Here is a 13,478-nt window from a genome sequence, read left to right as displayed (position 1 = left end):
GAGCAGTTGTTATTCATTAGTCTCATTTGTTATTTGTCATTCTGCTTTATTAATAATCTCAGTCATCCAGGCAGGGAGCAGGGATGCTAGCATACAACTTAAATGACTGATCACATCTCATTAGTAATGAACAGTTTAGGTGGGCAGTTTCTAAATACCCCATAAATGAACTAGGTTCAGTTTGAAAGTGATTTGCAAAGAAAATGCAAGCAAGAGTTCTCAGCTGCCTTATTTTGCAATGAATCCAGTTCTAAATGCAATCAGTGCACTTTGAGTCATGGAGTATGGGCAACACAGCTGCAGCGACATTTTGAACCTGAGTCTTCTGTCTTGATGAAGGGCTGCTGAAGGTTCAATTATCTCTCAGGACAATATCTCCCTTCCCCACAGCTTTTGTTTCAATGTTTCTCTCTCAATGAATGACCTCTGCTGTATCTTTAGTATTGTACAGATCAGGGCAGACATACAGGGTGCATCTCCACTAGCACACGCATGAGGTTTGTGGCTCCTCAACACAGTTTGAAGCACTGCAAACCACACATAGTGCATGTGCAAGCATTGCTTCACTGCTAAATTTGACAATGGGAGATCCCACTAAAAAATGCCACTAAAAAAAGTGTTGTGGTCCATGCAGCAGCAGCATGCAGTGCTGGAAACCAGAGCCTGGCCAGTCAGGGCCATGCTCTGGCTACTGGCCAGGCTCCAAGTGGCCGGATTACCACCGCTGATGCCCCAAAAGGCCTCAAGGAACCCAGGTAAGGCTGCTGGGGCCAGCATAGGTGCTGGCCCTACCCCACCTGGAACAATTTGCCTCACATCAACCCCACATTTGTGCCACTGCTATTTTTGCCATGGCAACCACATGCCCCTATATATGGGGATGCGCCCACAATGTCATATTGTGTCAGCCAGCAAATACAAGCTGTATTTTCATAGGGCTAAATTGTCTTAACAAGGACTTTACTACATGGGAACCCTGAGTTGCTGAATAAGGATTTAGCAACTCAGGGTTCCCATGCAGTAAAGTCCTTGTTACTCCCATGTGCAGTCTGGCAGATTAGAACTATAGGGAGAAAATTCAGGAGCTGCCACTCCCATCTTGAAACAAGTGGAAAGGAGTGGGCAAGCAGATGGCTGGAAAGTAAAAGTAGCTGCTGCTCAGATGAGATGCCTAGGTTCACATAAAAAGGCAGTGTGCTCCACAAAAAGAGAGAATGCTTCCCATGGAAAAGGGGATCTGCAGAGGTAACTTGTCTGGGGCTAATGACAGATGTTATATTGAAGGCACCACAGGGTCTGATGCACAACCCCAACAATCGCACCTCCTGCCATGGCGCACATGTTTCTTGCCAGGTTAAGGGCTCCAGTGCATTCCCCCAGCTGGGACACCCAATCAGTTAATCACATCTTAAATGTAACAACTGTCAGAGGCCTGAAAAACACACTTCACTGTTTGGTCTGTGTAACAGGGAACCCTAGCCCTGTCACTAGAAAGCAGGCCCGCCCCTTTAAGGCCAGAACCTTCTGGACTCAGAGTACTGGGATGGAAGGGGTTAAAGGCTGGGCCTGGCCAGCTAGTCAGCTGACCAGAAGGGGCAGGACTATAAGAACCCGGGGCAGAATGGCAGTAAGGGGGCTAGCAGTTGAAGGAAAAGGAGTGCAACCCAGAGCTCCGAGGAGCGGCCTGGTGAGCAATCCAAAGGTTGGAAGAGGGACTGCGGGGGCCCTGAGAGAGAGAAGCCACCCCAGAAGCCAACAGTGGGGAGCCAAAGCAAGAACCTGGTGTAAATGTAAGCTGGCATGTGGATTTCTTTGACCACACGCTTTTTGTGGGGGCAGTTATTGCTCATGGACAGGACTGTTCATATTTCTTTTGGTTATTGAATAATACCTGGTGGTTAGGGGATGGAGAAGGCCTCATAGTGGCACAGACCCCAGCGCCAGTGAGGGTGCAGCTTTTTGGGGTACAGACCCCAGCACCAGAGCGGGCGCAGCTCTTGGGGGCATGGACCCCGGCGCCTGAAGGCATGATCTTGAAAAAGACTAGGAAGGTCAATTGTGTTTTGGACTAAAAGGGGGTGAGTTTGAGGTGCCTCCTGGTTTCAAACTTGCAGCCCTTTGGCTGTGGGGTTGGCACCCAGGTCTCTGGGCTAGGGAGAGCCAGGCTTATGCTTGGAGCAGGAAGGGGGCCACGAGCCCCAAGACACCAGAAAAAGCTAGCTCCTCAGAGTCAAAACCTGTTTAGTGGGTTCAGACAAAGAGGCCTAGGCAGAGAAAAAGCAGGGGTCAGGAGAATGGCCCCAACATACCCAATTCAATAGGCAGTCTCCCACTCGCATAATAATTTTCCATCAAGACGTGGCAGATGAGTATAGGGTGGGACAGAAGAGCCACGAAGAAGGCTCCAAGGGCACCCCACAGAAGGCATAGATTACCAGAAAGATGGCGCCGGGGTGGGCGACCTGTTACAGTCTGCTACCAGAGCAGTGCTGATAGTGAGGTTACTGAAATGCCTATAGTTCTTCTGTTGTGAATGGACCTGACATATAACTGCTGAAAGTTTTAAAGAGATCTCTAAAGCATCCAGGTATAAAAAGATACATACACTAATTGAGTGAAATGTAGACCTGAAGGTAAAGAGGGTAACATAGGAGAAAATATTATTTTAAATAATGACTACTGTATGACTGTTATGAAGCTTGGAAGCTAGTTCGGGTTAAAAATGAGCTTTAGATAGCTTTAAATGTTTAAGGTGTGCATAAACTACACTAAAGTGGCAAACTATATTGTAGGATTTTAGGCAATGTCAATGATATTTCCATATTAAGATGGGTTTGCATAATGTTTACAAAAAAACCTGTCACTTATAACCACCATAACTATTTATACCTGTTGTTTTCAGTAGTATTCACCAACTTTGTGTGCATTTTGAATTCTCAAGTGAAGCATCTTTAAATGGAATCCTGACTCCACTGAAGTCAATGGCAAAATATATCATTCCTTTGAGTCCCAGTTTTTGAAGATATTGAGGACTTGCAGTTCCCTTAAAGTGAGTCCTCACCACCTGAAAATCAAAGAGTCTTGGGTTGCAAAGACAAAAAACCTGGGGCCTCAAAATTAATGAATGCTTCTGAAACTGTGGCTTTGACCAGTTTCTGACTTAAAATCCTCCGAGACTGCAGGGATATGCTTGAGTCCAGCCAAGATTTCCTACTAACAGATCTAAACGAGTGTGGTTTCCCATAGGCCTCAGGCTGCTCCTGGCTCTGACTATGCACAGGCTTTGATGGCAGCTTAGGGGTGAAGAATACAACACTGACTGATCACCACTACCCCAGCCCCCTGACCATGTTGTAATTTATTTTTTGATTGCAAGAGTCTTGGAGTCTCTTTGTTCAGCACTTTGTGGTACACTGCTGCCATCCATGATCCAGGAGGGTGGCAAAGAATCCACATCCATAAAGATGTTGGCAGGAGGGGATATATTTGCATGAGCTTTCTGCCTGGTACTAGGTCCCCACCAAACCTTTCTACACTCAGGCTAGAACAGGTGTCTAAGACAGCAAACAAATGTCCTGGATTACATGTTCTTTGCCACTTGCATAGACAGAGTCAAGGCCATAAATCATACTTTCAATGATATTATCAGAAACCATTGGTGTCTGTGTATATATCTGTGCTACTTACGTTGTAACCTCTCTATACATTTTATTTTTAAAAATATTTCCTTCCATTATTACTGGCTGAAGAGGCATTACATGACACAACAATTTAATTTCAGTAAAGTAAAACTTCAAAACAAGGGGGGGAAAACAGGTACTAGATCATAATTACAAAAAGCCAGACAGCCAGGAGATGCCTGCTACCTCCAAAGGTGTCTACAGCCCCATACTGTACAGTGGGAGTTTCCTCATGTAGGAGCTAGAAATCCCAGACAAGGCTTAGGTGAGACCAATTTATTTGACTAGCTTACTTCTATGCTAAGTGAACTTCCATGTGAGGAAGATAAATAAGCCCCGAGGTTTCTTTCTCATGAAAGTTTATCTTCCTGTTGTATTAATTGGTTTCAAACTTCACAAAGATTTGTCAACTCCGTTTCACAGCTGTACTGAAAAATTAAAATATTGGAATGAATTACTTCCTTGAGGAAGCAATTTCTCTCTACTTTCTTCTAATTACCCTCATCAAAAATATATCATTATTCTACAGAAATAGACACAAAGACCATGGACTCATTATTGGAAGCTTCAGTGTTTTGTAGTATACTGCAGTACTTTTCTTTAAAAGTGCTGTTCTAGATATCAAACAATTGCAGCTGTAACTATAAAGAGAAATTTGAGAGAGTAGCTTTTCCAAGGAACTGTCTAGCTATTTAGATTTCTCTATTTATCTGCTTACCTCTGTCAACACATAGAAAGTATAGGCATAAAATGGTCTGGAGTAAACAAAAACAGGCAATATGTAGTCTTTTCTAGCAATTGAGGCAATACGGATTGCTTCCTTAACCCGATAGTGAACAAATTTCAGAGCATTTGAACTTGACTTCAATATATAATCCAGGTAAATGGAAGGATAGAGAGCAGTACTTTCTTTCCATAACCAAATCAGGAGATCATTGCGGGCAGATTCAATGTCTGGGCATTTTCCTGTGTATGCTTGTGGATGTTCCTTGTAATCGTAATTGTAGCAGTCTGGGTAAAGATAGTAGCCCCACAGACCATTTGGTCTCATATGTTCAGCCAGAAGAATAGTGTTGTTCATGAAACTCTTGCCAGCATTCTCAAATTCCTCCTTAGCAACTTTCCTAAGTTTGTCCTCTGACCACTGAGGATGGCGCCTCCTAACTAGTTCGAGGGACTTATTTCTATAAATGGTTTTATTACCCCAATTCCTATCCCACTGGGGTCTCCAGTTTTCCCAGTCAATGACTGCAAGGCCTTGGAATTTCTTCATGGGTATGGAATAGTCAATGTCAGACTTAGCTTTGTTAAGGTGTTTTATAAGGCTTTCATTTTGTGGCACCCCTCCATTTACAGGATATCCATTGTCAGAGTAAAAGGGGTAATGCCCCAGATGAGTGTGATAAAAGATTGTCACATTGGATCCACTCAAAGTCTCATTAGTGTTTGAAGCAATGTCAAAAACGCTGAGGTCTAAGTCTACCTTGTACCGGAGCCTGCACTGTTCTGTAGGTGCATTCCAAACAACAATGAACGGCTTATGGAGTAACAGTGGGGCTTTTGCTTGCTTGAGCAGTTGACCATTGGTCATAATAAGCAGCATTGTAATTGCTATCCATTTAATCCACAAATTGCACATGGTAGGATGTTTTCACAGAGAATGATATGATGGTTTCCTTGAAAACAAAAACAAGTAGAGACAATTATGTTAAAAAGCAATAGCCACACCAGAGGCAAACAGCATGCAAAGAGAGATTGCTTTGATTTAGGGCTTCTTTTTTTTTTTTTTTAGCTTCATACTCCTGATATAAGAAAGGAGAAAATTAAATCAAAAGCAAAATACCCCCCCCAAACAAGTGGGTTGAAATGCTGCTCAAAACAGGGCATATGCCTTGCAATTCTGTTTTATACTTTGAGAAATCTTACTTGTAGACCACTTAAGGCTCTCCAACTTGTGGCCCATGGGCTGCATGTAGCCACAAGAGATTAATTTGTGGCCTCTGAGCTCCCACTACTTGGGTTGCAGCAGCAAAAACTCCAGGCTCCCCTTGCATTCACTTCCTGTTCCCATATCTGGGATGGCATTGGGTATGGCAGTGCAGCCCTCAGCCTGGGGAACTGGGGACGAAACTGGGAGCTTGTACATATGGCACTGTGCAGAGGGAGTACCCACACATGGTGTGGTTTGGTGCAGTACAGAGGGGAAGCATTTATATGCAGCGTGGCTCAGCACACTGGAGGAAGTGAAGGGAGCATCTTGATATGGTGTAGTGCAGAGGGGTGTGCCCACACAGTATGCAGCCCTAGGGCATCTCACCCATGTGGCTTTCACCCCTGGCCATAGACAAGTTGAGGTCAGCATAGCTAGGGGGAACCCATGCAGCAGGGGCTTTCCCCCTTGCTGCCCCTACCCAGTGGTAGATGGGGGGGGGGGTAGGCCAGGGAGGGGAAAAGAGCCCTCCATCCCAGTCCTACCCCAATCTGGTGTCTGCATAGCTGCTGGGGGGGTTGTGCAGTGGGGGCTTTCCCCTCATTGCCCCTGCCTGGGTGCCTAGCTGCCTGTCAGTGAGGAGGAACATCCCTGCTACACGGACACCCCCTAGCTGTGCAGACCCCAGCTTGGAAGGGGCCTAGGGCTAGGGTGGGAGGCTCCATCTCCCCTTTCACCTGCCCTCCCCCTTCCCCACCTAGCTGACGGGAGCAGGCAGGATGTAGGGCTGGGAAGCAGAGGCTTTGCTGCCTCAGCTCTGTAACAGCCCAGGAACAGAGGCAGGGATAGCCCAGAGTTTGACTGGAGCAAACAAGCACAGACCGAGGCTAGCCCACTTGCCCAGTAATGGGGGGGTTAGCAAGAATCCACAAAGGATCCTAGGATGCTGGAGGACAGCAACCTAAATTGAGCCGGGAGAGGATCTTGTGCAGAATTTTGATGGACCAATCTAACCTAAACTGATTAAGTCTGATACTACATCCATCCAGGTCTATCTCAGACTGGGTTGTACCATTTTAAACTGGTCTGTATGCTCTGAGCTTCTGTTACAGGGTTATACTGGTTTCCAGTCTTTTATACTGGTTTGTTTGTAATGTCTATATCTAGCCTGTGTTTAAACCAAACAGACATCATGTTTAATCTGGGCCTGAAGTCAGTTGTTTACCCATATAGCTTGAATGCAATTAAGTCAAATTAGCTGCTATTGTCCCAGGACAAAGTATTCTGATACTTCACAGGTACTTAATGTGGGCTAATGGGTTTGTACATTTATAGGATCCCAGGAAAAATCTGACATCTGTTTTTAGCTGACATTCCTTGCCTTCTCTTATTTTTCTTCATTCCATCCCCTTGGCCTTCTGTGACCCAGAAAGCTTCCAGTCTCCTTCCCATCCCCTGTCCTTTTCCCAGTCCGCCCCCCCCCCCCAGCAGCTTTCCTTTCTTGTTTAATAAGAGGAAAGGGAAAGCCAACAGATAAGATCAACTCTAAGCTGCCCAATTTACTGTCAGCCACAGGGTGAAGGCGGCAAGGCTGCTTCTAAATGCTTATGTTCACTGCACTGTTAGCTCAAGAGAATTTGTGCTACGAACACCTTGGGAGTGTGTAGATGAAATGTGGGGCCTGTGTGCACGACACTTTAAAGTGGGTTAAATGCTTTTGCGCTATTTTAATGGTGTTGGTGTTTGCACACATTGGTGTATTGAGTGTTAATTCCAGTCACTGTAACACATTCGGTGTCATAATGCGCCTTAAATGACTTCGGGGCACAACAAACAAACACTTTAGTCTGCTGCCCTACAGCCACGCAGCAAAGCATTGGGCTCCGTGCAGCTCATTGTCTGTGCAGGCAGCCCATGCAGGCAGCCTGGCAGCAGCCTGGCAAGGTAGGCTCCACCCAAGAAAGGAAAAAGAAGAAGAAGAAGAAAAAAAAAGCTGTGAGCCTGATCTTTCCACGCCCCCCTGGAGCCAGCCAGCCTGCCTGCCTGCATGAGCTGCGCAGGGACCTGGTCCTTCCCTCTGCAGCTGCAGTGCCTCCCAAGACTGCCCGAGCCAGGTGCCTGAGGGTGGGTGCAGCCTGGGGGGCCGCCACTGCCACGGAGTGAAGCACCAACTCCTCCCTCCCCACAGCCCAGGGATCACTGCCTACTGGCAGCTTGCCCTCCCCTCCCCGCTGCCAGAGAGGCAAGTAAGACATAGCTGTATGCAACACAGGGGTTTACTTCACCCTAAATTGAAGCAGGGTTTTTAAAAACCCACCACTTCAATTTAGGGCAAAGTAAACCCCTGTTTTGTCTATACACAGCCCTTCACAATAACTTGAATTTTGCCCCTATCTTAAATCTTGTCCAAAATCTTTATCTTGACTTCCCTGGTCCATTAAATTGTAATCAGCTGGACCATCAGTGTCTGTTTACCCTATAATCCAGAGGTATAGCTGCAACTCATGCAAACATGATCTAGTTGGGGGTGGTCCTGCTTTGAGGAGGGGGTGGACTAGATGACCTTCTAAGGTCCCACCCAACCCTAATTTTCTATTATCCTATAATACCCAAGAGAACTTTAAAATAGTTATCTTGAATACTAACAGAAATGTAGCTGTGTGGCCAAGGCTGTGGCTGAAGCCCATGCAATTGCAGATAAACTGCTACCAGTACCTATACTAGCTAATTTAAAAGCTAGCTCAGCTTTGTCCGCATGAGCAGTATAGACAGATCTTTGGATGAAGACTGAAGTTCAGGTGCTGCTGATGTTTAAGTTAGTAATGTATTTTTTTTTTTTCTGTATTGGTGCTGGAGTGCTCCACAGTTTGTAATACATATCCCAGTATCTGAACAACCATCTTTCCATTTCCTATAGCAGTGATAACCCAAACAAATGAAAACCAACAAGGGAAAAAGAGAAAAAAATGATTAGTGAATTTCCTATCCTTGTGCACAGAGAGAACCAGGAAAAAGTCATGGTTATCAAACCCCACACAATGCAAATTTTGAGTCTCCTAGTGCAGATGCAGTTTTATCAATAAAGAGCTGATTCATACCAAGATAGTTATTACTGTATGAGAAAGGGATAAGCTATAAAAGTATGACGTACCCGTGTACTAATATAAATGTATCCACAAGAGGGTTTGCACTGGTAAAGCTATATCAGTACAAAAATCACATCCACAAATGAGATTTTTATACTAGAAGAACAACTTTCAAGCTCAGGAGTGGTCTCATAAAACTGGATCTCACCTCTCAGTTTTTATCTGACTCTTCACCTGTAGTGAATTGTCAGAATCATAAGCAAGAGCTGTATTGGTCAAAGGTAAGATAAGGCATGGTGCTTTTCCTCTTACAGTTTTTTCTGTTTTTGTTTGTTTTTTTTTTTTCTCAGAGGAAGCAGTTTCCTGCAAAAAGCTATGCTAACAAAAGTACAGTTTTGTTCATACAAGATGCGCACACACTAGGAGCATTTTGACAGTGTAGCATACCTACAAAGCATTACTACTGGCCATAACTGAACTGTTTTGAAGCAGGGGTAGCATTGGTGTTTTTTTTTCTGCATGGTGTCTACAAATAGGATCCTGATCCAGCAGTAGTCTCTAAACACTATCACAAAGGACAGAATAACAGTGCTTACTGTTCAGAACTTGATATGGTTATACCTTTCTTCTTACTTCGAGATAGAAAAGGGTTTTACTTGCACAGAAACATTCAGAAAAGCAATTATCTCTTTCTTCAGGAGGGTCTCATCTGTTCTCAGTCAGCATACATTGAATACCTTTGAGTTTAATTATGCATATCATGATGACAGTCATTGTTCATTCAGTGTTACTCAGCATAAGTCACTAAAGAGTAATACCTGTTGATGAACAGGATAAGGATTCCTAAAACATTTTATCTTGTGCTACAAGGACCAGTTGTGATATATAGACCTAAAGTAAGTTTTGTTTCATTTTGGTTTTTGAAAATTGTATTTGTATTGAAGATATTTTTTACTTCCATACAATCTTGAGGCCAAGTGAACCAGAAACACAGAAAAAGTTCTTCCTTGATATTGATAAACTGGAGAAAAATTACTGTTTCACAAATGCACAAAATAGTCTCCTAAACACAAATGAAATGTCTTTTATTACTGTCTCCACTACAGTTTATCTGGACTATGAGTTTGCTGGTCTCGCACATGAAAATTAATTGGACTACTTTAATTGCTATCTCTATAATAAGCATGGACATTAACGATTCCATTTTGCAGCTCATTATCAACCTTGATTCAGTTTCTCCTGTTTTTTCATTCAGTGACAAAGTCATGGTTAATTTAACTTCCAAAGGACGCACATATTTCTCAAAACAGAACCTGTTTTCAAATGTTTCTGCTCTATATTCTAAAAACAAAAGCTGCTCTTTGTAAAGGCAGCAGTTAGTGTCCAGGTCCAAAAAGCTTTGAAATTAATGAGAATCTTTTGGATTCAGTAGGTTTTTGCATCAGACCCTCAAACCAAAAATGTATGTACAGTTTGCTCTTTATGTTGATAATGAAATTTTATAATGGTGAGGTTTCTGGATGATTATTATCCATGGTTCTTTTGTAATCACTGATAAAAGTTCCTGCTTGTCAATCAAAGTTCGTCTCACTGTGCAAGTTTTCTTCACCATCTGAAGAAAAAGGAGCAAATAAATGTTTGCTTTTCTTAAGCATCTTCTGCTAATTTTAAATGAAGTTTACTTCCATTGTGCCTGAATATAGCATTTCCAAACAGTTGATATTAGCTGAAATAGAGGAAAAAGCATTTTGGACTTCTATATCAAAAATAACATCTTAGAAAATGTAAACCCCTAAAATATCTTGAGCTTCCCTTTAAACACTAACAAAACGTATTTTAGTACACTCCTAATATACTCATCTACCTTGACCTCTTCCAGCCGATTGACTCTGGTCTGCTCCTCTCTCTTTTTGTTATTGATTATCCCAAGCTCTTTGTACTCCAGTACGTCTCATTAGAGCTGCTACTTCACATACTAATTTATGTGTTGGCCATATAATAGCCTTCTGATGTAATCTCTCATGTTATATTCTACTGTCTCCTTATTGACTTTTTGAAAAACCGTAATCCATAAGTGTAACATTAATGCATTTCTAGTTTTTCATCTCATTATATTTGTTTTTAATTGTCCTCGAACTTCAAGTTTTTGCATCTCCCTAAAAGGTCACATTTATGAACATATTTTCTCTTGCCATTTATTTTCAAGAGATGGAAGAATTTGTTTCACTTACATATTTTGATCCCTTGTGGTATTTTGTGCCAAAAGGACAACAACAATAAAAACATTAGCCATCCAGTGTATATTTTAATTAACTTTCTTTATTCTGAAGGTAAGAATTGGTCTGCTATGATCTTATTACATTATTTCATACCTATCATTCAAGAACCTGTCTTGAGAGCTCCATTTTTTTTCTTTGGAAATGTGGAGATGATTTATTTAAACCTCTAACCATATAGCTTTGCAGTGAAATAGAGAAAAGTAGCTTTTGGGTTTAGTCTAAAGTGGGTTTAAAGGTTTATTGTTAGAACACGCACACTAGTTATCACAGTCTGAAGGCCACTGTAGGCAAGACCATATGTATTTTAAAACGGATTCAAATACCTGAAGTAAAGCATTGAGGAGATCCTACACCTTAAGGCCTGCTTAACACACGCTGCTATCTGGTCTACACTACATTAAACTCCATTTATTGTGCCTTCAATAAATGTGATTTCAGTCTGCCCAAATGCACCTCCTACCATGAATAAATGTATACGTTTTAGCATGTGTCTGACATTGTAATAAGGACTGCCAGAAGTAGGGTCACTTGGCTTGAAATCACTTGGGCTAAATCCAAGATGTAATCGCACAGTAGTAAAGATATACCTTTAGATTAGAATGTGTCAGCACCTCACATGTAATTCCTAGCTAGACCTGACCCACATGTAAAGTTTGTACTTGTTTAACTATCTTAGTAAGGGAGAAATTTTACTGGAATGTTTTTTTACAGTATATTTTATTAAAAAAAAAAAAAACTCTTACTGTCAACACAATTATACCAATACAACGGTATCTTATGCTGATATAGGTTATTCCTTTTCTCACATGGGAATAAGTTATTTTGGTATAAGCACACTTTTACTGATCCAACTGCATCCATGCTGGAGGACTTATGCTTCTTTAACTATAACAGTATAGTTAAAGAAGTAGAGTTTTTACGACTAGACAAGTCTGTAGAAGGAAAATTATTTTCTTTACTCTATTATTGTTGCATGGAAGTTGCCGATTGTCGTTGTTATATGCTTTCTTCTATATTTTTATTATTTTGTTTCTCGAAACAAAGATTTATCTAACAAATTAGACATTGTTTTAAGATTACTTTAAAAATTATGATCTGACCCATGGTAGATAGTGTTTTTTAACAGCCTTTTACGTCATTTTAAATAGTATCATGAATCACACATCAAAGTAACAATAAAACAAGAAATGCTCAGGCAGACCTTTGGCCCTATACATATCTTACTGTAAAACTGTATAATCCAGCAAAGAGTGTCTTCTGGTATTTTTCCTTTGCTCTTACATTATTTTATTGCTTAGGAAAGGATTAACAGTGCTGAAGACTGAAGATTTGACCACAGTTGGTACATTTTTTGGCCTGCAACCTCAGCTCCAGTAAATGCTATCCTCAGCTCCAGTAAATATGCTATACTATTGGGTATATGATTTTTAAATTATTTTTTCAATTTTTAAATTATTAAACTATTAAAATGTTTAAATTATTAAGCTGTTACATAATATCCTCTCTTACCTTCTTATCTTTGAAATTTGATTCTTTTCTAAAAGAAGGAAGAAGAGGAAAAGTGTAAATTATGGAAAGGAACTTAAATTGGTAGTCTCTCAGGCAATCTGTAGGAACCTCTCTGTATGGTTTACTTCTAGTTTCTCTTAAATTCTTAAAATCTGCTATAACCCCCTTTGGAAAATATTACAGATTAGAAGTGATTAGGTGGATATATAGCTTTTTAATAACTCGTTTCTCTGTGGTGGAAGAACTTTTATGCAAAACAAGAAATTCAGAAGTAGTGTTGTTGTCTGGCATTGGTTACATTAAAAAGAGTTCAGTTATCTATTTTTTCATGCACTAATTACTACATTTATAAAACAGGAATTCTTATAGAGTGAAATCATACTGTCAAATATATGTGTGGGTGGGTGTGTACATTTAAACTTATTTATTCATTACAAAATCTCTTTTTTAGAACATTGAAATATATTTTCCTTTCAGTATTCTTGTGTTACATTTGGAAAGCACACTTTTCTTTGCTGTGTTTCCTTTGAAGAATATAGATTCATAGATTGTAGAGTCAGAAGGGACCACAACGGATCTTCGTGTCCGACCCTCTGCCCCTGGCAGGAAAGAGGACCGAGGTCAGATGACCCCAGCCAGGTAACTATCTAGCCTCTTCCTTGAAGACCTCCAAGCTAGGTGATAGCACCACCTCTCTTGGAAGCCCATTACAGATCCTGGCCACCCTTACTGTGAAAAATTTCTTCCTAATATCTAACCTAAATCCACTCTCAACTAGTTCACACCCATTATTCCTAGTCACTCCCTGGGGTGCCTTAGTAAACAGTGCTTCCCCTATTCCCCGTTGACCTCCCCTAATACATTTTATAGGCGGCCACAAGATCTCCCCTCAGCCGTCTCTTCTGAAGGCTGAAGAGATTCAGCTCTCTCAACCTCCCCCCGTAGGGTCTATCACAAAGGCCACTAATCATGCGAGTGGCCCTCCTCTGGACCC

At 41.7% G+C, this 13,478-nt stretch overlaps 1 protein-coding gene across 1 annotated transcript in view; it reads right to left on the bottom strand.

The window, feature by feature from the left end:
- LOC102384522 (hyaluronidase-1-like) overlaps positions 1-5,319 on the bottom strand; it is a 13,861-nt gene extending 8,542 nt beyond the window's left edge. The window contains exon 1 of the mRNA XM_006024526.1: positions 4,399-5,319. Within this exon, the coding sequence (XP_006024588.1) occupies positions 4,399-5,319 (921 nt within the window). The remainder of the gene's footprint in view (positions 1-4,398) is intronic.
- Between the last annotated feature and the right edge of the window lie 8,159 nt (positions 5,320-13,478).

Source organism: Alligator sinensis, unplaced genomic scaffold, assembly GCF_000455745.1.
Source record: "Alligator sinensis unplaced genomic scaffold, ASM45574v1 scaffold574_1, whole genome shotgun sequence".
Lineage (NCBI taxonomy): Eukaryota > Metazoa > Chordata > Crocodylia > Alligatoridae > Alligator > Alligator sinensis.
This window is presented reverse-complemented; position numbering and strand designations above follow the sequence as displayed.